Source organism: Mauremys reevesii, linkage group 17 (assembly GCF_016161935.1).
Source record: "Mauremys reevesii isolate NIE-2019 linkage group 17, ASM1616193v1, whole genome shotgun sequence".
NCBI lineage: Eukaryota > Metazoa > Chordata > Testudines > Geoemydidae > Mauremys > Mauremys reevesii.
In genome coordinates, this window is record NC_052639.1 from 186,616 (window position 1) to 211,104 (window position 24,489).

General features: G+C 62.3%; 1 protein-coding gene across 17 annotated transcripts in view; it reads right to left on the minus strand.

The window, feature by feature from the left end:
- The window catches only part of LOC120385046 (alpha-2-macroglobulin-like protein 1), a 224,513-nt gene that overhangs the window by 79,220 nt on the left and 120,804 nt on the right, over positions 1-24,489 (minus strand). For 4 of the 17 annotated variants that reach the window (XM_039504140.1, XM_039504130.1, XM_039504137.1 and 1 more), the window contains exon 27: positions 5,116-5,190. In XM_039504140.1, coding sequence (XP_039360074.1) covers positions 5,116-5,190 — 75 coding nt within the window. Of the gene's footprint in view, positions 1-1,295; positions 1,421-1,568; positions 1,785-2,047; positions 2,260-3,813; positions 3,971-5,115; positions 5,191-6,425; positions 6,583-20,573; positions 20,656-21,804; positions 21,982-22,389; positions 22,465-23,056; positions 23,109-23,692; positions 23,815-24,343; positions 24,471-24,489 lie in introns of all 17 variants that reach the window. The other 13 variants (XM_039504138.1, XM_039504123.1, XM_039504139.1 and 10 more) reach the window with 7 other exon arrangements.

The following is a 24,489-nucleotide window of genomic DNA, read 5'->3' on the forward strand; positions in this document are numbered from 1 at the left end:
AGGTCAAAAGGGGGGCTCTTAACCAAGAGAGCCCGAATCACAGCCCTCCAGGCTGGAACGCTGGGAGAAGATCCCATCCCAGTTTGAACCCCAGGGGTATTGGGGGGGGGGGGGAAGACACGGGTCGCATAAGCCTTCCCACCTGCAGACTATGGGTGCCATGGAGCACCCCCGTCCTAATGAGGGGCATGAAACTGGAAGGGCCTGGTGTAACTTTCCCCCCAGGAAGGAAGGAGATGCTGGGGCATCCATGGGAACGTTGTTGGGTTCGAACTTCCCCAGGTCACTGGCTGAAGTGACCTCGTTCAGTTTGGTCTCGAAGAGGGGAGTGATGTGACAAAGTGGGACTGGTTTTAATGTTTCCTCTGAATACTGTGTTGGTGCCTCAGGTCTGGCCGACCCTCTGTCGCCTGGCAACTAATGGCCAGGCCCTTCTCCCCTGCATGGGGATGCTAAAGGTGTGAGAGAACAAAGAGGTAAAGCCCAGAGAGGAGGGGCTGGAGGGGATTTGGTAGTTTTGGAAGCTGGCTGGGAAATGGAGGGGAGCCCCAACGGGGGCTTGGCCCTTTCAGTGGCGTGGTGGCCTCCCTGGGGCCCCAAATGGACCTAATTAAGGGGGGTCCTGTTTGTACCGGCAAGACCTGTTTTGGACTGTGTTCCTGTCACCTAAATAAACCTCTGTGTTACTGGCTGGCTAAGAGTCACGTCTGACTGCGAAGTGGGGGTGCAGGACCCTCTGGCTTCCCCAGGACCCCACCTGGGTGGACTCGCTGTGGGAAGCGCACGGAGGGGCATATGCTGAATGCTCCTAGGAGAAACCCAGGAGATGAAGCCGTGTGAGCTTCTTGCCCTGAAAACAGTCTGCTCCAAGGGAGAGGAGGCTCCCCAAAGTCCTGACTGGCTTTGCGGGGAGCAGTTCCAGAGCATCGCCCAGGGACTCCGTGACAGAGGCCGCCCGTCCTCTCGGCCCTGCAGGCATCTCTAATGCCTCTGCCTGCTCTGGGCTGTGAGCCCCGCTAGCCCCCGGCCAGCCCTGAGCTCCCCAGCAAGGGGCCCGGCCCCAGGAGCTGCTTGGGAGCCGACTGTCCATTAGATCAGCCCCGGGACCAGCCCTTTAGCCCCTGGCACATTCCAAGGGGCCCCCGCCTCTGCCCCGAGCCCTGTGGGGGGATGGCTCCCCCGGCCATCGATTCCTGCAGTGGGGTGGCTCTGCCCCGGCCATTTCCCTGCTGCCTGGGGCCTGCCCCTGCCCCCGGGTGCTCGCACCCAGCGGGGGTGGGGGCTGGGGCTCGTACCGGGCGTGCAGCACGAGGCTGAAGCGGGATGTGGCGTTCTCGGTGCACTCCTTCGGCTCCGTCTCCACCCGCAGGTCAAAGGTCGCGGCGCTCTTTGGGGGCGGCACATTGTAGCGCAGGATCAGCTGGGAGACAAGCAAGAGGTTGGGGCAGAGCCTGCTGCCTCCGCCACCGCAGATCAGAGCCTGGCCCAGAGCCAGGCGCCGTGGGGCAGGGCAAGGGCACAGCCAGTCACCGCTGGGCCGGCTGGGCCCCAGGGGCTCCTGCACTCACCTGCACAAAGACACAGCCCTTGCCGCTGGCCCGCACCGTGTACTGCCCGGGGATCTCCTGCAGGGCTGCTCGCTGCAGCACCAGCCGGTTGGCGCTGTCCACGTGGAATCGCTGCCGGGCCCCGGTCTGGGAGCTCACCGTCACCGACACAGCCCCGCTTGCGCTGTACGTCAGGGCTGCGTATTTGGCCAGCGCCTGCAGGGCCACCGCCGTGTCCTGGGGAGGAGAGTCACCGAGCTGCTGTCACGCTCTGGGGAGAGGAGCCCGGCTCAGACTCCCTGCAGCAGGATCGGGACCCACCGGGGCGCTGACACCGGGACCCCAGCTCCCAGCCCCTGAGGGCAGGGGTCTCTGCACCCAGGAGTCCCTCTTTCAGGAAGGGCCTCGGCTCAGCTGCGGAGATGCAGCCCCCGAGGGGCTCCTGGCCCCTTCCTGCACCAGGGCCCCAGCGCTGGTTTGCCTGAGGGCAGGGGTGTTACCTGCGTGGAGGCAAAGCCCCCGTAGGGGTTCTGCTGCTTGCTGAGCCAGCGGACGATCTGGGCGGCGGTCGCCATGTCGGTAGCAGACATGTTGGGCAGGGAGAGATAGGCCAGGAGCACATAAGCCGTCATCTCCACCTCCGCCGACGGGGCCTGGTTCCCATAGGGGCTGGGCAGGGCCTTCACCTTCCTCTGCCAGTGGAGCTGTCCCCCTAGGAGAGGGGCCGAGGGAAGGGCAGCCCCACGGCTGCAGTTACAACACAGTGGGTCACCTGTTTGCTTTCTAAAGGGGCCCCAGGGGCTTCCCAGGCCAGAGGGACTCCTGCTCCCCACTGAATGCAGCCACCTCTGGGGCAGGACACGGCAGGTGATTCACAGCGCACAGGAGGGGTAGAGAAGTGTAACACGACACCCCTGGGTGGGTCGTCAGCAGGGACTGAACCCTGGATCTCTGACTCGAAACCCCTGAGCCTCTGCTGCCCGAGCTACAAGCTGAGCCCAGGAGGCTCGCCGGCTCCAAGCACCCGCTAAAGCTCTCTGGGGTGCAGCCACTAGAGGAGGGCAGAGATCCCCTGTGTTAGTTTGGCCCCTGCCCAGAACCTGGCCCAGGCAAAGGGCAGGGGGCAGAGCTGATGCCGGGTTAACACCCCCCTCCTGAGTGATCCCTGGGGCCTTGAAGACGGGACCATCACCCGAGGGCTGTTTCAGTCCAGTGTCCAACGGGCCCTCAGTGCACCCCTAGGAGCACAGCTCAGTCTGAGCTCAAATGGGGCCGAGGAGATGCACAGAGATCACTGGGGCGTGTTCATGAGGAGTGTGAGGGCCCCAGCCTGGGACTCCCAGCGCCCCCTGGCCTCATGCCGAGGGCTCCTTCAGCTCAGCACCGACATGGGGCAGCGCCACCTGCTGTGTCCCCAGCCGTGCTCCCAGTGGGCCTCAGGCCTCCCATGGGACTTCTTGCCCTATGGGGAGCTGGCCCCAGGCTGCATCGCTCACAGCACCACAAACCCAAGGGCATCTGTGCAGGGACAGGCTGGGGGAACTGGAGCTGGGGGACGGGAAGCCTCCCATGGGTCCATGGGGGGCACATGGTGCAGATAAGGGGGCACCCAGAGACCTGCTTCCCTGTACAACTCCCTCTCCCAGAGCCAGCAGGGCCTAGCGAGCCCTGGCCCAGGGCAGACTGTCCCCTCCCAGCATTAGCCAGGCCAAGCCGAGAAGCCTCAGGCAGGGACTTCCCTGCTGGGATGTCCCCAACACAGGATGGGGGCTGGGATCCTGTGGCATCTCCCCAGGGCTCGGTTACGCCCCGTTCCCCTGGGAGCTGCCTACACAATGCCCTGCCCCACGGCTCGGAGCCCACTGGACCCATCACGCTCCTGGCCCCAGGCGCTTTAGAGGGCTGGGTTGGGACACGGGGCTTTGCCCCTCTAGGCTCTCAGCTCCGATCCCCCCAGGCTGGCAGCGACCCAGCCTCGTCCCCCTTCGCTCCGTGCGCTGGGCCCTGGGAAATGGCGGGACGATCTCACTCCAGCTCTGAGGGGAGAAGTGTCCTCACGACAGAGCCCGGCGCGTCGGCCCCTCGCTGGCAGCCTCAGCAGAGACCACGGACTGACTGGGCCACGGAGACCCAGCTCCCCTGCCAGGCTGAGGAGGCCCCGGGGCAGGGGGCCCCTGGGTGGGCAAGGCCGTGGTGGGCAGCTGGCCATGCCCTGGGCCCAGAGGCCGGCAGCGAGGGGAGCACTAGAGCGAGGTGCTGCCGGTACCAGCGCTGATGCTGTGCTGGGCCAGGCGCTGCAGGAGGGCGTCCCGCAGCTCAGTGCTCCCCGCCAGCCCGAAGGCGTAGGCCAGCAGCGCCTGCGTGTAGAGGTCGCTGGTGCTCGACTCCCGGAGGCACTGGAGAGCTCTGGTCACCGTGGGGTCCTGGGACGGGGGAGACACCGAACAGACTCCCCGTCAGGCTGAGCCGGCCAGAGGAGACGCCCCGCGCCTGGGTGTGTCCCCCTGCACCCACCCCATGGGGCCCTAACACCCCCTCCCACCAGCCTGTCGTCACCTCCCGCAACCCATCTCCCCCCCACTGCCACCCGCACCCTGCGCCCCACAAGCCTCGCCAGACCCCCTTCCCTGAGCACTAGACACCGAACAGACTCCCCGTCAGGCTGAGCTGGCCATAAGAGACCCCCTGCGCCTGGGTGTGTCTCCCGGCACCCACCCCATGGGGCTTTAATAATGTTCCACCAGGCAGAGAGCTATCACCCATCTGTTGCCACTGCCACCTGTGCCCTGGGACCAGCTTGCCCAAGCCATGCCCAGATCCCCCAAGAGCCAGACCCAGATCCAGAAACTGGCCAAGTCGCTGAATCTTTCTGATTCCCCGACCCACTATCCCCATCCCAACCTCTCCCTGACCTGCCTCCCAGTATCAACTCCTCTCCCCACTGCCTCCAACAGCACCCCAAATCCCTCCCTGGTACCAACCCCACAACTCCCCCCCCTCACCCCAAAGCCCTCCCTGGTGCCAACCCCCCACAGCTCCCCCATCTCACCCCAAATCCCTCCCTGGTACCAACCCCCTACAGCTCCCCCATCTCACCCCAAATCCCTCCCTGGTACCAACCCCCTACAGCTCCCCCATCCCACCCCAAATCCCTCCCTGGTACCAACCCCCCACAACTCCCCCATCCCACTCCAAATCCCTCCCTGGTGCCAACCCCCCACAGCTCCCCCATCTCACCCCAAATCCCTCCTTGGTACCAACCCCCCACAGCTCCCCCACCTCACCCCAAATCCCTCCCTGGTGAAAACCCCCCACAGCTCCCCACCTCACCCCAAATCCTCCCTGGTACCAACCCCTACAGCTCCCCACCTCACCCCAAATCCCTCCCTGGTACCAACCCCGCCCCAGCTCCCCATCTCACCCCAAATCCCTCCTGGTGCCAACCCCCAGCTCCCCACCTCACCCCAAATCCTTCCCTGGCACTAACTCCCCCCTCACTGTCACCAACAATCTCCAATTCCCCCCCAGCTGCCGGCTCCTCCCCTGGGACAGCCGGGCTTGGCCTCACCGTGAGTGGCTGCCCCAGCTCCAGCAGCGCTGCCGTGATATACGCTGAGAGAGAGAGCTTGTCCACCACGCCGCCCTGCGGGGGATGGAGACACCGGGAGCCGGCTCAGACAGAGCTGCAGGGCATGTTGCCAGGAGCAGGTGAGCCGCTGCCCAGTACAGGCCCATTGGGACAGAGACGACCCGGCTCCAGCACTCCGAGTGGCTGGATTTGGGTCGTGCCTCCTGCTGGGTCCTGCCAGGCCCAACTGGATCCCGAGCAGCTGTCCCCAGTTGTAGCAGCCACTCACTGTGGCAGTGAGTTCCACAGCTTTGTTATAGGGAGAGGCGGTAGCTGATCCATTTTCAAGGCTGTATAAAATTTCAGTACAAAATCCTATCTGATCCACCCTGGAACCAGAGGTTGGGAAGTTGGTTTGAACTGACATTTGCCAGTTTTCCTGTGAAGACCAGGGGCCGTTTCTGGGAGGCTGAGGGATTTGCCCCTCACTGGGCAAGTTCCTGCTCATTAAATAGTCCCCCTGTGCAGGAATCTGGACTTGGCCTAAGATTTGTCTCCTTCTCACTCCCAAAACAGCCGGGTACAGCCCTTGCCCCTCCCGGAGAGTCCCAGCTTCCTGCAAACTCAGGGGCAGTGGCAGGAATTGGGATGTGACTCGAGCTGGGTGGGAATTTCCTGCTGATATGATTTCTCGACAGACGATGCAGTTTCCACAAAACCAAAACTCTGCAGGAAAATGTTACTTTTGCTGAAATGTTTTGATTTCTGTTGGGAAAATGGAAACGCAACATTCTGCAGTGAGGCAGTAGGGCCCAAATCACAGCCTCTCGGGTTGGCGACCTGAACCGAAACCTTCCACTGCGAACCGGTTCAACATTCAGCTGGACCGGCCTCATGCCCCCGCTCCCCCATGGACTCGGCTCCTTCGGACTACATCTCCCATGATGCACTGCAACCGCCCTTCTGACTGAGCCGCGTGGGGAGTTGTGGGAGTCACATGACTTCAGGGCTGGGCTGGGCCCTGCCCGTCAGGGTTTCTGTGCCAGGCAATGAGTGTGGGGTCTGCTTGGTGCCCGCGGGGAGACTGGGTTGTGCAGGAGCCGGGGGCGCTGGGCCAGGGCTGCTCCCTCGTTCGGTGCAATAACTCGCTGCCCCGGCCGTTCCAGCCTTTCAGCCGTTGCTAAAAACCCAGGGAAATCCCTCAACCCGAAACAGGTCACAACAACCAGCTGCCCTGAGGGGCCCCCCTCCCCGTCCCCCGCATGTCCCCCCCTCCCCCCTCCCATCAGCCCGTGCCCCCAGCCTCCCACCTGCAGGGCGTTGTTCAACAGCTTCCCCACACTGCGGAAGCAGCCGGTCTTCCGCTGACGGCGCTGCAGCCACCTTAGGGCGTCTTCTAGGTGCTTCTCGTCGATGGAGATGTAGGGCCTGGCCTGGCCAAAGGACTTGAGAACGAAGGCCGTCAGCCTGGACGGGGAGAGACCCCGTGAGAGGGACACTCTGCAGGAGATGCTGCGGGCCAGGAGGGAGGTGCGTGGGGGATGGGGCTGGGGGGTCACCATTGTGGGGGTGAGCAGAGCTGTCAGGGGAGCCCAGAAAGGGAATGGGGGTGTGATGGCGTAGGGACCATCTGTGTGGGGGATGGGAGAGCCGGGGATGACTTTAGGTGAGAAACAGGACCTGAGCCACTAATCTGAGCCAGGCAGGGGGGAGGGGTGTCAGCACCTTTGCCTGGGAAGCTGGACAAAAGAAGGGGCCTGCTGGAGGGAGTTAGTTCAGTTTCGGTTTTGGGCTGGGTGGTGGAAAAGACGGTTACTCACCGTAGTAACTGTTGTTCTTCGAGATGTGTTGCTCCAATCCATTCCAGTTAGGTGTGCGCGCCGCGCGTGCACGGCTCTCCAGAACATTTTTACCCTAGCAACTCCGGCGGGCCGGCTGGGCGCCCCCTGGAGTGGCGCCGCTATGGCGCTGAATATATACCCCAGCCGGCCCGTCCGCTCCTCAGTTCCTTCTTGCCGGCTACTCCGACAGTGGGAAGGAGGGCGGTCTGGAATGGATAGAGCAACACATCTCTAAGAACACCAGTTACTACGGTGAGTAACCGTCTTTTCTTCTTCGAGTGATTGCTCCTATGCATTCCAGTTAGGTGATTCCCAAGCCTTACCTAGGTGGTGGGGTCGGAGTGAGACGTGGCAGAGTGTAAGACTGCTGAGCCGAAGGCTGCATCGTCTCTGGATTGCTGCACCAACGCGTAGTGGGAGGCGAAGGTGTGGACAGAAGACCAGGTGGCCGCTCTACCGATGTCCTGGATGGGGACATGGGCCAGGAAGGCGGCCGATGAGGCGTGCGCTCTCGTCGAGTGAGCGGTGAGGTGGCATGGTGGCACGCGAGCAAGCTCGTAGCATGTCTGGATACATGCCGTCACCCAGGAGGAAATCCGCTGCTAGGAGACCGGCTCGTCTTTCATGCGGTCGGCAACTGCTACAAACAGCTGGGTCGAATGCCAGAAGGGTTTCGTCCGCTCGATGTAAAAAGCGAGGGCCCTGCGGACGTCCAGGGTGTGAAGCTGTTGTTCCCGAGGGGAGGCGTGCGGCTTCGGGAAGAAGACCGGGAGGAAGATCTCCTGGTTGAGGTGGAAGGCTGACACCACCTTAGGGAGGAAGACCGGGTGTGGTCAAAGCTGCACCTTGTCTCCGTGGAAGACGGTGTATGGTGGACTAACCGTTAGAGCATGGAGCTCAGAGACTCGTCGCGCTGATGTAATTGCGATGAGGAAGGCTGTCTTTCAGGAGAGGTAGAGCAGAGAGCACGTGGCCAGAGGCTCAAAGGGCGGTCCCATAAGCTTGGCCAGAATGAGGTTTAAATCCCAGGTTGGGGCAGGACGCCGCACCGGTGGGTACAAGTGGTCCAGGCCTTTAAGGAAGCGGGAAACCATCTGGTTGGAGAAGATGGACCGACCTCCCATAGATGGACGAAAGGCGGACACTGCTGCCAGGTGTACCTTCAAGGAGGAGACCGCAAGACCTTGCTCCTTAAGGTACCAGAGGTAGTCCAGGATGGTAGGGACAGGGACTACAAAGGGATTGAGGCCTCGTTGGTCACACCAGAGCGCGAACCGCTTCCATTTCGCAAGGTAGGTGGAGCGAGTGGAAGGCTTTCTGCTCTCTAGCAGGACTTGCTGCACTGCCACCGAACAGTCCCTCTCTGCGTGGGTCAACCACGCAGGTACCAAGCTGTAAGAGGGAGGGACTGCAGGTTCGGATGGCGGAGTCTGCCGAAGTCCTGCGTGATGAGGTCCAGCCATAACGGAAGGGGGATGGGATCCTGAACGGAGAGCTCGAACAGCAGGTTGTACCAGTGCTGCCTCGGCCAGGCCGGGGCTACGAGTATGACGTGGGCTCTGTCCCTCCGAAGCTTCAGTAGCACTCGGTGTACGAGCGGGAATGGAGGGAAGGCGTAGAGGAGGTGATCCGTCCAGGAGCAAAGGAATGCGTCCAACAGGGAGCCTGGCGAGCAACCCTGGTATGAGCAATACAGGTGGCACTTCCTGTTCTCCTTGGAGGCAAATAGGTCTATCTGGGGAAACCCCCACCTCCGGAAGATTGTGTGGACGACATCTGGACGGAGGGACCACTCGTGGGAGAGGAACGACCTGCTGAGATGGTCGGCCAGCGTGTTCTGCACTCCCGGAAGAAAGGACGCTTCCAGGTGAATTGAGTGGGTCACGCAGAAGTCCAACAGGAGCATCGCTTCCTTGCAGAGCGGGGAGGAGCGGGCTCCGCCCTGCTTGTTCACATAGAACATCGCCGTCGTGTTGTCCGTGAACACTGCTACGCATTGGCCTTGCAGACGGGCGTGGAAGGTGTGGCACGCCAAGTGGATTGCTCGCAGCTCCCAGACGTTGATGTGGAGGGAGAGCTCCTGGGGTGACCAGAGACCCTGGGTGTGAAGGTCGCCCAGGTGGGCCCCCCATCCCAGCGCCGAGGCATCCTTGGTCAGTGTAACGGATGGACGAGGAGGGCGGAACGGGACTCCTGCACACACGACCTCTGGGTCCAGCCACCAGCTGAGCGAAGCGAGGGTAGGCTTCGTGACCATGACTACCCTGTCTATGGAGTCGTGGTGCGGGCGGTACACTGACGCCAGCCAGGATTGAAATGGGCGAAGGCGCAGCCTCGCGTAGGCGGTGACAAACGTGCACGATGCCATGTGGCCCAGGAGGCGTAGGCAGGACCAAACTGTCATAGTGGGAAAGGCGTGCAGGTCTCGGATGATGGAGACCATCGTCTGGTGCCGAGATCGAGGGAGGCAGGCCCTGGCTACCGTGGAGTCGAGGACCGCTCCAATGAACTCCACTCTCTGCGATTGAGTCAAAGAGGACTTTTCGGCATTGACAAGAAGGCCCAGTACCCGAAACAGGGATAGTATTTCGGAAATTTGTTGGGATGGCCCGCGAACCAGCCAGTCGTCGAGATACGGGTGGATGTGAACACGACGACGGCAGAGATCTGCAGCAGCTACCGCCATGCACTTGGTGAAGACCCTCGGCGCGGTGGATAGGCCGAAGGGTAGTACCGCAAACTGGTAGTGCGCACTGTTGACCATGAAACGTAGATAGCGTCGATGGGGAGGGTAGATCGCAATATGGAAGTACGCGTCCTTCATATCGAGGGCGGCAAACCAGTCTCCCGGATCCAGGGAGGGAATGATGGTCCCCAGGGTTACCATGCGAAATTTGAGCTTGACCATGTACTTGTTGAGCTCCCGGAGGTCCAATATGGGTCTGAGACCTCCTTTCGCCTTGGGGATGAGGAAATAATGGGAATAGAATCCCCTGCCCTGCCTGTCGTGCGGCACCTCCTCTATGGCACCCAAACTCAACAGCGTCTCAACCTCTTGTAGGAGGCATTGCTCGTGAGAGGGGTCCCTGAAGAGGGACAGGGAAGGTGGGCGGGAAGAAGGGGGCGAAATAAACTGAAGGTGGTAACCATACTGGATAGTACGAAGTACCCAGTTGTCCGATGTTATTTGGGACCACGCCGGGAGGAAGCGGGAAAGGCGGTTGCAAAACAAAGGGGTTGGATCCTGGAAAGAGTCTGATGGGCCATCCTCGGGCGTCCCATCAAAACTGTTGCTTGGGCCCTTGCGGGGCCTTGGACGACGCCTGGGCCTGGTTGTGCCTGCTGCCGGATGGCCTACGGCCAGTGATGAGCTGCCAAAATCTTAACAACGGGTTCCCTATAAAAAGTTCTGATTTAACAACGGGTTTCCTATAAAAAGTTCTGATTTAAGGGATGTGCAACAGCATGTATTTTTTGTACCAATAGGGTTACCATACGTCCATATTTTCCCAGGAGGTGATTAAGAACCGAAAAGCCTGACATGTCCAGGAAAATACAGATGTATTTTAACCCTACCTAAAGTTCTTTTTTAAAAAGATGGGGCTGAACTAGAAATGAGCTCCGTTTCACATGTGTGGGTGGTGATCAGGGACAGTCTCAATTTTTTGGTCTTTTTCTTATATAGGCTCCTATTACCCCTCACCCCCGTCCCGATTTTTCACACTTGCTGTCTGGTCACTCTAGGGTGTGCACATGTGTGGGTCCCAGCTGCTCCCTGCCCCCCGCCTCATTAAAGCAGGTGTGCAGGGTTACTGCCCTGGGAACTGCAGGGCACCAGTGGATGTGGGGCCGGCTGCAGATAGGGGCGTGGGGCAGGGCTAGCTGGAGGCAGGGAGTGACATGGGATGGCTGTGGGCAGGTGATGCAGACGGGCGGGCTGCGGGTGGCTGTGGGCAGGGGGTGGCTGTGGGCGGCTGTGGGCAGAGGCTGGCTGCAGGCAGGGGGTGGCTGTGGCAGGGGCTGTGGGCAGAGGGTGGCTGGCTGTGGGTGGCTGTGGGCAGGGGCTGGGGCAGGGCTGGCTGGCGGGCAGGGGCTGTGGGCAGGGGCTGGCTGCGTGGCTGTGGGCAGGGGTGGGGCAGGGGCGGCTGCGGGCAGGGGGCGGCTGCTGGTGGCTGTGGGCAGGGGCTGGCTGCGGCTGGCTGGGGGCAGGGGCTGGCTGTGGGCAGAGGCGGCTATGGGCAGGGGTGGGGCAGGGGCGGCTGGCTGCGGGTGGCTGTGGGCAGGGGTGGGGCAGGCGGCTGTGGGCAGGGGTGGCTGTGGGTGCCTGGGGCAGGGGTGGGGTGGGGCTGGCTGGGGCAGGGGGGGCAGGGGCGGCTGTGGGCAGGGGTGGCTGTGGGTGGCTGGGGGCAGGGGTGGCTGGGGCAGGGGCTGGCTGCGGGTGGCAGGGGTGGCTGGGGCAGGGGTGGGGCAGGGGGCGGCTGGCTGGGGTGGCTGGGGTGGCTGGGGCAGGGGTGGGGTGGGGCTGGCTGGGGGCAGGGGTGGGGCAGGGGCGGCTGTGGGCAGGGGTGGCTGTGGGTGGCTGGGGGCAGGGGTGGCTGGGGGCAGGGGCTGGCTGCGGGTGGCTGGGGGTGGCAGGGGTGGGGGTGGCAGGGGCTGGCTGGGGCAGGGGAGGGGTGGCTGGGGTGGCTGGGGCAGGGGTGGCTTGGGCAGGGGCTGGCTGCGGGTGGCTGGGGGTGGCAGGGGTGGCTGGGGCAGGGGTGGGGCAGGGGCGGCTGTGGGCAGGGGTGGCTGTGGGTGGCTGGGGGCAGGGGCTGGCTGGGGGCAGGGGTGGGGCAGGGGCGGCTGTGGGCAGGGGTGGCTGTGGGTGGCTGGGGGCAGGGGTGGCTGGGGGCAGGGGCTGGCTGCGGGTGGCTGGGGTGGCAGGGGTGGGGCAGGGCGGGCTGCGGGTGGCTGTGCTGTGGGCAGGGGTGGGGCAGGGGCGGCTGTGGGCAGGGGTGGCTGTGGGTGGCTGGGGGCAGGGGCTGGCTGGGGGCAGGGGTGGGGCAGGGGCGGCTGTGGGCAGGGGTGGCTGTGGGTGGCTGGGGCAGGGGTGGCTGGGGGCAGGGGCTGGCTGCGGGTGGCTGGGGTGGCAGGGGTGGGGCAGGGGCGGCGGCTGGCTGCGGGTGGCTGTGGGCAGGGGTGGGGCAGGGGCGGCTGTGGGCAGGGGTGGCTGTGGGTGCCTGGGGGCAGGGGTGGGGTGGGGCTGGCTGGGGGCAGGGGTGGGGCAGGGGCGGCTGTGGGCAGGGGTGGCTGTGGGTGGCTGGGGGCAGGGGTGGCTGGGGCAGGGGCTGGCTGCGGGTGGCTGGGGTGGCAGGGGTGGGGCAGGGGCGGCGGCTGGCTGCGGGTGGCTGTGGGCAGGGGTGGGGCAGGGGCGGCTGTGGGCAGGGGTGGCTGTGGGTGGCTGGGGCAGGGGATGGCTGGGGCAGGGGCTGGCTGCGGGTGGCTGGGGGTGGCAGGGGGTGGCTGGGGCAGGGGTTGGGGCTGGGGGTGGCAGGGGCTGGCTGGGGGCAGGGGGTGGGGCAGGGGGTGGCTGGGGGTGGCAGGGGCTGGCTGGGGGCAGGGGCTGGCTGGGGGCAGGGAAGGCGGGGGAGGGGCACAGATACTCACACGGGGGGGCGGGGCTGGGAGCAGCAGGAGGCAGCCGGGGACTCACCAGGCAGCAGCAGGAGCCCCAGGGCCAGAGGTCCAAAGAGCAGGAGCAGCAACAGCGCCAGGAGGCAGCTCACATGGCTCTCGCAGCACAGCGCAGCGCCCCCCGGCAGCCGGGAGGAGGAATTACAGGCTTCCCAGGCAGAGCCCATCAAAGCTTCCCTCGCAGGGAAGCTAGTTAACAAGCGGTTCTAAAACCGCTTCTAAATTTAACAACGGGTTCGCGCGAACCGGTGCGAACCGGCTCCAGCTCACCCCTGCCTATGGCGGTTTAGACCGTTCCACCGACTATTATACGGCCTTGACCTGGCCTGGGTAAAAGGCCGGTAGGGCTGTTGCTGCCGGAAAGAGCGCCTCTGGGTAGCTGGTGTGTGCATACCCAGAGTGCGGATAGCTATACGACCGTCCTTGAGGGTCTGGATCCTGGAGTCCATTTTCTCCGAGAACAGACCGTGAGTCTCAAAGGGGAGGTCCTGTAGGGTATACTGCACTTCCGGCGGCAAGGTGGAGGACTGCAGCCAGGAGATGCGCCGCATAGTCACTCCGGAGGCCAAAGTCCTGGCCCCTGAGTCCGCCAAGTCCAGAGCAGCCTGGATGGAGGACCTGGAGGCTTTTCTGCCCTCTTCAACCAGAGCCGAGAACTCTTGTCGGGAAGCCGTCGGGATCAGCTCCGAAAACTTAGTGAGGGACATGAAAATGTCAAAGGTGTAACGAGCTAGGAGGGCCAACTGGTTTGCAATCCGAAGCTGGAGACCCCCCGCTGAATACACCTTCCGGCCCAACAGGTCCATGCGCCTGGCGTCCTTGGACTTTGGCGCCGGGGCTGGCTGTCCGTGCCTCTCACGGTCATTAACAGACTGCACGACGAGTGAGTCTGGAGCGGGGTGGGTGTACAAATACTCGTACCCCGTGGGGGGGACAGAGTATTTTCGTTCGACGCCCCTTGCAGTAGGAGGGACGGATGCCGGCGACTGCCAGATGGTAGTGGCATTTTTCTGAATGGTCTTAATAAACGGGAGGGCCACCCGCACCGGGGCCTCGGCTCCGATGACGTTGGTCACCGGGTCTTCGTCTTCCGGGACCTCCGCCACCGGGAGGTCAATAGCTTTCGCCACCCTGCGAAGAAGGTCCTGGTGGGCCCACAGGTCAATCGGGGGAGGGTCCACCGTAGCGGCACCCGCCACCGCCTCATCCGGTGAGGAAGACGAGGAAAGAGTCTGGACCACCACATCTGCAGGTGGTTGTTCCGGGGCTTGGGAAGCTGTATCATGCTCCGGATGCTCTGCGGGACCTGATGGCGACAGGGCCTCCCCTGGTGGTGTTGGGGGAGGCCTGCTCACCGTGGCTTCTGGCACCCTGTGTTCAGCACCCGCTGGGCGCGGGGGGAAAGGGAGCCCTTGGGACTCATGGTATGCCCAGGGGACCCAAAAACCCCACTGCTGTGGTCCAAGGTCCTGGTTCTGGGTGCCCGCCCGGAGATCTCTCCCGCTGCCCGCCTGGGAGGCGACTGATGACTGACGCAAAGGCCACGGCGGGGGGGGGGGGTAGAGGCGCTGATGGAGTGCACCGTGGAAGGAGGCAGTTTGTCCCCGGACAGTGCCGAGGATCGGTGCCAGCTGTCACAGTGCCAGGATGGAGATCGGGACGGTCGATTGCCTCGGTACTGGGAGCCTGACCGCGACCTCGATCGGCGGTGACGGGAGCGGCTTCGGGAGTCGCGGCGCCGAGATCGGTACCGGGAGCCAGACCTCCGACGGTACCGTCGGTCCGGTGACTGGGACCGTGAGCGTCGCCGGGAGTGCGACCGGTACCGCGATACTGAGCAGTACCGGTACTGCGACCGGTGCCGAGACGGGGAGCGGTACCGAGACGGTGATCTGTGCCGGGATCGGGATCGGCGTGACGGCGACCGTTTCCTGGATCGGGACCGGGTCCGAGACTTGGAGCGCCGTCCATCCCGTCTGTCGGGGGCCGCATCATTGCCGACTTGCCCACCGACTGAACAGCCCGCACGGGCGGCGCCGGGGGCCGGAGGCTCGGTGCCTCTGCGAGCTCGATAAGCTCCCTCGCCGTCGCGAATCTCTCAGGCGTGGACAGGAGATGCAGCTCGACCGTGGTCGGCACCGGGGAGCAGGGAGGTACCGGACTCGACGGCTCTTGAGGTGCCAGAGTCAACGGAACCGTGCACGGCTTGTGCACTACCACAGCCGGTGCCGGAGGTGCCGGTGATGGCTGGGTAAGCTGTCCCGAAGTCGGAGGCTTAGGAGCCAAGTGTACCGTCTTCCGTTTCCTCGGTGGAGAGAGGGAACGGTGCCGGGACTTCGGTGCCGTCTGCGAAGCTTTAGCCACGTCGGTGCCAGGGCGGCTCGATGCCGCTGGTGCACTGCGCGCCGAGGACGGTTTCGGTGCCGCCGGGGACGGAGCGGGAGGCTGAAGTGCTGACTCCGTAAGGAGCTGCTTGAGGCGAGAGTCTCGCTCCTTTCTCGTGCGCAGCTTAAACGCCGTGCAGATCGGGCACTTATCTGTCCTGTGAGATTCCCCGAGGCAGCGCAGGCAGGAGTCGTGCGGGTCGCCAATGGGCATGTGCCGCTGGCAAGCCACGCAGGGCTTAAACCCCGGTGCCTTGGGCATGAGCCCGCACCGGTTGTGGAAGAAGAGGGGCTAACCCCTCTAATTCCCTTACTATACTATAACTACTAAACTTATTCAACTAATCTAACAGCTAAACTAAGTTAACCAACTATATACACTGAAGAAATGGAGAAACGCTAGGGCTGTGGAGGTAAGAGAGCACTCCACTGTTCCAACTGGCCGTCACGGGCGGTAAGAAGGAACTGAGGAGCGGACGGGCCGGCTGGGGTATATATTCGGCGCCATAGCGGCGCCACTCCAGGGGGCGCCCAGCCGGCCCGCCAGAGTTGCTAGGGTAAAAATGTTCCGGAGAGCCGTGCACGCGCAGGGCGCACACCTAACTGAAATGCATAAGAGCAATCACTCGAAGAAGAATAAAGGGAATTCCAAGCTGGGGACTAAGCTTCCTCAACTCCCAGAAGGACCAGATTGAGGGGTCCTGGTTGTGCCTATAAGCTCTGCTGTAGCCTGCGTTCCTGTTGTCCAATAAACCTTCTGTTTTACTGGCTGGCTGAGAGTCACTGTGAGTCCCAGGAAGAGGGGTGCAGGGCCGGACTCCCCCACACTCCGTGACAACTGGTGGTAGCGGTGGAATTGACTGCACCCCATGGATGGCGCTTCCTGCAGTAAGTGACAGGGGAGCAGTAAAACGAAGGGACAATTTTAGGGGCGATTAACCCCTGGGAATGTGCGACCAGAGAGAAGGACTTTTGCAATAACAGGGTCTCCCGGGGGATCACAGCGAGCGGTGCTGGGGTGGAGGAGTCTGCAGCTCGACTCTGGCAGAGAGGTGGTGACCTCAGGAAGGACTGGCACGCTAGGGGTCTCCCTGGAAACCGTGGGGAGCAGTGAGCACCCAGGCCTGTGAGTGGCCAGCAGGAAGAGGTATGCCAAGCGCATTAAGTGTGACCTGGTTAAACTGCTGGTATTGGAGCAACTGTATGAGCGGTGCCCACCCGACCTGAGGCTGTGGTTGAGGGACCAAAAGCCAGAGAACCCGCGACATGCAGGGCGGCTGGCTGATGACTTTGTGAAGAGCCGATCGGGGGGTGGCAGGGAGGAGTTCCAAAAGAACAGGCCCGCTGCGATGCAGAGAGAGAGTCACCCTGGGACCTCCCAAAGGGGGAATAGGGAGAACCCCCTCCCAAGGGGAACGCCCAAGGACATGGCTCAGAGAGGCTGCAGCCTCAGACCCAGCCAGCAGAAGGGAGCATGTCCCCATCTCTGTCCCAACTGCTGAGTTCCAGGCTGAGTAGCAGAAAGATCCCTCCTTGCGGAGGCCAAGGGACCTGGCCGATCTCCGTGTGGTACAGTCCATGAGGAGAGGTTGCAAGGAGAGGTTCCTGTGGGAGAAGGGGTTCCAGTACCGAGAATGGGCTCCCACAGGGGAAGTAGAGTCATGAGGTTTCAGGAGGCAGCTGGTGGTTCCCCAGAAGTTTCGCCACAAGCTACTGTACCTGGCCCATGACATCCCTCTCGCAGGGCCCCAGGGAATCCGGCGCACCAGGCAGAGGCTGCTAAGGAGCTTTTACTGGCCTGGGGTCTTTACCCATGTCCGACAGTATTGCCAATCCTGTGACCCCTGCCAGAGGGTGGGAAAGGCCCGGGACAAGGGGAAAGTGGCTTTGAGGCCTTTACCCATCATAGAAGAACCTTTCCAGAAGGTGGCCATGGACATAGTGGGACCTCTCAGCAAGACGACCCGGTCGGGGAAGAAATACATTCTGGTGGTGGTAGATTTTGCCACTCGCTACCCCGAGGCGGTGGCCTTGTCCTCTATCGAAGCAGACACCGTGGCAGATGCACTGCTGACCATTTTCAGTCGGGTGGGGTTCCCCAAGGAAGTCTTAACGGACCAGGGGTCCAACTTCATGTCGGCCATGCTCCGGTGCTTGTGGGAGAAATGTGGGGTCTGGCACAACTGGGCCTCAGTGTATCACCCCCAGTCCAATGAGCTGGTGGAAAGGTTCAATGGGACGCTAAAGATGATGCTAAAAACATTTATGCACCAGCACCCACAGGACTGGGACAAGTACTTACCTCACCTGCTGTTCGCATACCGGGAGGTACCCCAGGAATCCACTGGGTTTTTGCCTTTCGAACTGTTATATGGAAGGCGGGTAAAGGGGCCCCTGGACCTGATGAGAGATGAATGGGAGGGGAAGACCGCTCCCGATGGAGAATCAGTGGTGGAGTATGTCCTGACCTTCCAGGAAAGACTTGCCGAGCTCATGGGCCTGGCCAGGGAGAATCTGGCCCGAGCCCAGAGGAAGCAGAAGGTCTGGTATGACCGCACGGCGTGGGCCTGCGCCTTCGCCACTGGGGATCACGTGATGGTTCTCATCCCCGTGAGAAAGAACAAACTCCAGGCCGCCTGGGAAAGGCCCTTCAAGGTTGTCAAGCAACTAAATGAGGTAAACTATGTGGTGGAGCTGTCTAACCGGGCACATCACTGCCGGGTGTACCATGTGAATATGATGAAGCCATACTATGACGGGGGAATGTGGTGATGGCCGTGTGTGGACACTGGGAAGAGCAGGGAGATGACCCTTTAGTGGATCTATTCCCTGGGACAAAAGCTGGTTCCCCCCTGGAGGCAATTCCCCTCTCTGATCAGCTGACCCTGGCCCAGCACGCTGAGATCAGAGGGGTGCTGCATCTATACTGACAGCTGTTTTCCAACCAGCCTGGATGCACTAATTTGACTGTCCACCGGGTGGAGACCGGGTCACATCCTCCTATAAGATGCTCCCCTTTTCGAGTCACCAGGAAAACTGCCCAGGACCTAGAAAGAGAGGTCGGGGACATGCTGGCTTTCGGGGTGATCCAGCCATCTTCCAGACCTTGGGCCTCGCCAGTGGTTCTGGTCACCAACAGGGATGGGTCAATCCGGTTCTGTGTGGACTATCGAAAGCTCAATGCTATCACCGTATCTGATGCCTACCCCATGCCCAGGCCTGACGAGCTCCTAGACAAGCTGGGAGGCGCTCGGTACCTCACCACCATGGATCTTACAAGGGCTACTGGCAAGTGCCACTGGGCGCAGATGCCAGGCTGAAATCGGCGTTTATCACCCCTCTGGGTCTCTACGAGTTTCTGACCCTGCCCTTCGGCCTCAAGGGAGCACCGGCCACCTTCCAGCGCCTGGTGGATCAGCTACTGAGGGGAATGGAGAGTTTTGCCATGGCGTATATTGACGACATCTGCGTCTTTAGCTGGACCTGGGAGGACCACATGTCCCAGGTTAAACAAGTGCTGGACCGACTCCGGGAGGCGGGGTTAACCGTAAAGGCTGAGAAGTGCAAGTTGGAGATGGCTGAAGTATCTTACCTGGGTATAGCAGGGTGGATCCTGCTCCTGCTGAGAAGGGGTTTGAAAGCAGCTTGGCAGGGCTTGAGAGCTGCTACTCTCAAGGCTGAGCTGATTGGGGGAAGTGGCTGCAGCTGGGGCCACGCCCCAAACAGAGCAACAGGGCCTTATAAGAAGGCAGGGAAGCCAGAAGCCAGACAGTCTCTCTCTGGCTCTAGAGAGAGATGGGCCTGGCTGCTTAGGAGCTGAGACAAGGTACCTAGAGTGAAGCAGGGCTGGGGAGAGGCTAAGGAGCTGGGGAGCTCTGGCCTGGAAAGCCCCAGGCTGCGGCCTAGTAGAGGGCTAAGAGGTACTGGGGGTTGCAGGGGGCAACCTAGGGGCAGGCAAGGCAGCAGGTCCAAACCCCCTTTGCCGATGATGAGTACTGGATGCTGCAGTCTGCCCCAGCGAACGGGGGCTAGAAAGAGACTGGGCAGTAGCCACTACTGAGGCGAAGTGGGGATAGTGGGGTGGGGGTTCCCCAAGGAGGGGAGACCCTAAGAGAAAGGGGTTATTGGTGGGGGCAGCACCCCATGTGAAAGGGCACCGGGGTCCAGGGAGGGACTCAGGCCAGAGGACAGGCGGATCACCGGCCTGCAGAGGGCGCTCTGAACGCTGGACTGAGCTAATTCCCGGAGTGACCAGCAGGAGGCGCCGCGGGGGTGAGTCCGACCCGTTACACTGGGCCATCGGGTGGGGAACGGCTGCCTAAAGCCAGAACCAGCCAAGGTGGAGGTGATCAGAGAATGGCCCGCTCCCCAAACCAAAAAGCAGCTCCAGGCCTTTATTGGGATGGCAGGGTACTATCGAAGGTTCGTGCCCCACTTTAGCGCCATAGCCGCCCCCATCACTGAGCTGTGGAAGAAGGGGAAGCCAGACAAAGTGGTCTGGACCGAGCAGTGCCAGCAGGCTCTCCGGGCGCTGAAGGAGGCTCTGGTTATTGGCCCAGTTCTGGCAAACCCAGACTTTGACAAACCCTTTATGGTGTTCACCAACGCCTCAGATATGGGACTGGGGGCGGTGTTAATGCAGGAGGATGAAAAGTGGGGGAGACACCCCATCGTGTACCTGAGCAAGAAGTTACTACCCCGGGAGCAGAACTACGCAGCCATCGAGAAGGAATGCCTGGCCATGATGTGGGCCCTTAAGAAACTAGAGCCATATCTCTTTGGGCGACACTCACCGTGTACACCGACCACTCTCCCCTGACCTAGATGCACCAGATGAAAGGAGCCAACGCCAAGCTCCTGAGGTGGAGCCTGCTCCTGCAGGATTACGACATGGACGTGGTCCATGTGAAGGGAAGTGCCAACCTGATAGTGGATGCGTTGTCCCGGAGAGGGGGCCCTGAACTTCCCCAGGTCACTGGGCAGAGTGACCCCGCTCTGTTCAGTCTCGAAGGTGGGAGAGATGTGATGGAGTAGGGACTGTCTGTGTGGGGGATGGGAAAGCCGGGATGACTTTAGGTGAGAGACAGGACCTGAGCCTGTAATCTGAGCCAGGCAGGGGGGAGGGGTGTCAGCACCTTTGCCCAGGAAGCTGGACAAAGGAAGGGGCCTGCTGGAGGGAGTTAGTTCCGTTTTGGTTTTGGGCTGGGTGGTGGAATTCAGGGAATCCCAAGCTGGGGACTAAGCTTCCTGAACCCCCAGAAGGACCAGATTGAGGGGTCCTGGTTGTGCCCACAAGCTCTGCTGTAGACTGCGTTTCTGTTGTCCAATAAACCTTCTGTTTTACTGGCTGGCTGAGAGTCACTGCGAGTCCCAGGAAGAGGGGTGCAGGGCCTGACTCCCCCATACTCCGTGACAGGGGGTTGGGGGTTGGAGTGAGTACGAGGGGCAGAGCTGTGTGGGGAGCAGGACTGGAATAGCACTGGGGCTGGGGGTCAGGCTGCAGCCCGGTAGGCCGTGCCCACCCAGAGCCCTGACTCGCCCGTGCCGTGCGGCCCCTCACCAGGTGTTGCCCCTGGCGTCGCTCTCCCCAAAGGCGCTGTAAGAGCCGTCGTTGTGCTTATAGAGCAGCTCACGCTGGTAGCCTGTGGGGACGGGAGAGAGACAGCGAGTCCTGGATCCGCTCACCCCCAGGGGCTAGAATCCACCCCCAGCCTGCGCCCCGTGGGGCCTGCTAGCCCTCCCCTCCCCCACGGCGCTGAGACTCAGAGATTCCAGGGGTCGGTTTGAATAGGGGGATGGAGTTAAGGCTGAATAGGGCCCCGATCCCCCAAATGCTCCAGCGCCCTGACCTGGGGCTGGATCCCAACCAGCACCCCCTAGAGGGGAAAGGGCTCCTCTCCCATTCCCTGAACCCTGAGTCTAACAGTCCTTATGTCCTGGGCCTGAGAGAGGAAAGGCCAAGGATCTCATTCCCTGACCCCCAGAGCCAGCCAGGGCCCTGATCTGGGGCTGGACTGGAACTCAGGCCCCAGAGGTGGCATGGACAGGGCCCGATGTGATGAAGTGGGAATGTTCTGGCTGTGTTATGTGAATGCTGAGTGGGGAGTACTGGCCAGGAAGGTGGCAGGGGAGTTGTGCTGGGACGACCTGCACTGGGGAAGGGAGGATACCTGAGCATGTAACCTGAGAACCCAGGAGAGGGGGTGGAGGCCAGGTAACACCTCTGCCCGGGAAACTGGCAAAGGACAAAGGCAGGGGGAGGAGCTGGGGGGAGGCTGAGTGAGAGGCTGGAGGGAGTTTCAGTTTGAAGCTGTCTGGGAAATGGAGGGGAGCCTGACGGGCTTGGGCTTCCCAACGGGGCTGTGGCCTCCCTGGGGCCCCAGATGGACCTAACTAAAGGGGGTCCTGTTGTCTGTACCGGCAAGACCTGTTTTGGACTGTGCTTCTGTCATCTAACTAAACCTTCTGTTTTACTGGCTGGCTGAGAGTCGCGTCTGACTGCGAAGTAGGGGTGCACGATCCTCTGGCTTTCCCCAGTATACCACCTGAGCAGACTCGCTGTGGGAAGCACAGGGAGAGGCAGAGGATGCTGAATGCTCCAAGGTCAGACCCAGGAGGTGAAACCGTGTGAGCTTCTTGCCCTGGAGACAGTCTGCTCCAACGGAGAGGAGGCTCCCCAAAGTCCTGACTGGCTTTGTGGGGAGCAGTTCCAGAGCATCACCCAGGGACTCCGTGACACCCTCACATGGCCCCGCCGTTCCCTGGGGGTGCAGAGGCAGGAGGACACTCACCACTCTGGAGGAATCCCTTGGCCTTGTCTCTGATCTCCGGGCTCAGCTGCCCGCTCTTCTCCAGGTACTGCTGGATGTAGATGTTGGGAGCGAACCGGACCATGTTCTGCTCTCCGCAGCCGTAGGGCATGGCCAGCAGGCGGTCTATGTTCTGCAGAGCCGTGCCCATTATGTCTCCTGGCACCAAGGGAGTTGGGGGAGCAGAGAATTACCAGGCTGCACAACAGCTACCCCGTCCCTAACACCACATCAATGGAGCCCTGGCATGGGGGGGCCCAGAGCCCCCACTTTGATTCAGACCTGGTGGGGTTACGTGGATACGTGGTGATGAATGGCCAAGACACCAATGCCCTGGCACAGCTTCATGGCATCACCGCGGGAGTCTACCTCCCCTCGCTGTGGCAGAGGCCCTGGAGCACAGACTGCAGGGACCAGTCCTGCCCTGGCCCCAGACACCCACTAGACCTCATTGGTCTTTTCCATCCATGATGCTCCGGCCTTGCTGATCAGAGCGCTGGGCCACAGACGGGCCGGCTGGCAAAGGGCATCGTGCTCTGGCAGGGCTGGGGCAGGGGAATTCCTTACCCAGGACAGTCACGTGGGCCCGCACGGACCCTGCCAGGACATTCGCAGGCAGCTGCAAGGAGATTTCTTCGGAGGCTGCGTAACACGAAGGCAAAGACACACCGTTAAAGGCCTCTTGGGAACCAGCCCGTCTCCAGCCAATCAGATCCCTCCATTCCTCACCGTCCAGAGCTCTCGCCCAGTCACAGCCCCTCTCCCAAGCTCCCCGCACCGTGGCACGTACGTCCCCTTGAGGGCGAGGGCTGGGGGTTCTCAGTGGGAGGACCTGCCTGTGGGAGTCGGTCCCTCTCCTGGCCCCAGAGAGCCAGTGAGATGAGCTCTGCAGGGAGCATCGTGCACACGGGGGCCAGGCTGCAGGGGAGAGGAGCTGGCGCAACAGGGGCCCAGTGAGACTCGGGAGCAGGAGCCGGACGTGCTCGAGCCTTTGGCCTGTGGCAGACAGTTCCATAACTGCCCACTAGGGGGTGCATCTTCCCTGGGCAGCTGGTAATTGACCCTGTCCCAGGCAGGACATTGGCCTGGATGCCCCCTGGTCCGGTCCGGCCTGGCGGCTCCTGTGCCCCTAGCTGGGCCATCCAGCGGCTCAGCCATCACTGACGTGCCGCAGCCAAGAGACTCCCAGCGTTAGTGACACCCACTGAGCCCCGCACAGGCGCTGGGATCCTACCTTCCTGGCAGAGCAGGGAGCTGTGCGCCTTCTCCTCCAGGATCCCCCCCGGCTGTGGGGAAGGAGCATCAGACAGAAGGTCAGGAGAAGGGACCGCGCACGTCACAGCCTGACAGGGCCTGCTGGGTCAGCCAGTGCCCCTAGCCAGGGCAGGATCATCCCCTACAGCCCCTGCTGTGGGGCTCGGGCACATCCAGCTCTCAGCGCCCCAGCGATGGGGCTCCCGTCCCTTCCCCAGGGAGACTGTTCAGAGCCCAGTAGATCTCACGGCTTCCTCCTCTACAGCACGGAGCTTCCCTCTGCTAGTTCCCTCCGCCCCCTCGAGCTCTCGCATGTGTCACACAGCCCCCTCGAGCCCTCCCGTGTGTCACACTCAGCCACCCCCCTTGGGGTAACCCCCGTCTCTGTCTGCCCCACGACTCTCCCGCCAGCTCCCTGATATCGCTGGGACGGGGCCGCGTGACGGGGCAGTGCAGGTCGGGGTCCGGTACGTGGATGGCGCTGTGCTGGGACATTACTTTCTGTGGCAGGACAAAGAACAATCACAAGTGCAGACTCGGCCCACGGCCACTAGGGGGTGAGACCCAGGCCCCGGATCTCCCTCCGCTCTGCCCAGAGGCCCTGACAGACACTGACCTGGACCAGCAGGGGTTTTATCACAGTGTCCACTCGCCCCTGGGCCGGCACCACGGCCAGCTCGTTGCCGCACAGCTCCTCGGTGTGCAGAGCCTCGGTGCTGACGGTGAAGTTCACCTCCCCTGCAGAGCAAGGCGGGAGATGCCCCCGTTAGACAGACCAGCGCCCCTGCCCGAGGCAGAGAGGAGCCCGTGTCCGAGGGTGGGAGGATACTTGAAGGGAAGGGTGGTGAAGAAGGGAGAGAATAGTAGAAAAAGAAAGAAAATGAGGGGAGAGAGAGAGAGAGAGGGAATGGGGAGAAAAGAGAGAGAAGGCCAGAGGGGAAGGGAAGGATGGAGGGAAGTGACTGTGGGAAATGGTGATTAGGACGTAAGAGGTTTCACTGCTGGGGCATCCTCTCAGCCCCCTCCCCCGCAGCTCTTCTCATCCCCTCCACTTGGTACCAAGCCCTGAGTGACCCCATCCTGCGCCCTCCTTCTCACTCCCAGCACAGAGCTTCCAATGCTCCTTACCCGTCTGTCCCCCACGCAGAGCCTCCAAAGGCCCCTACCTGCCTCCCTAGCGCGAAGGCTCCAGCACCCCTTCTCTGCCCCCCCATGCAGAGCCCCCCCCGCCTCTCCCCTCTGGCACAGAGCCCCCAGCGCCCCTTACCCAGGCTGCTCGCCGTCACCTCCCACTGGAAGGTTTTCCCTTCATCTGCACAGAGGCAGCTGGTGTAGGCGCCGTCCTCGCCCGCCTGCACCTGGAACTGCGCAGACTCTGCCAGCGTCACCCGCACCTGTGGGGCCCAACACGAG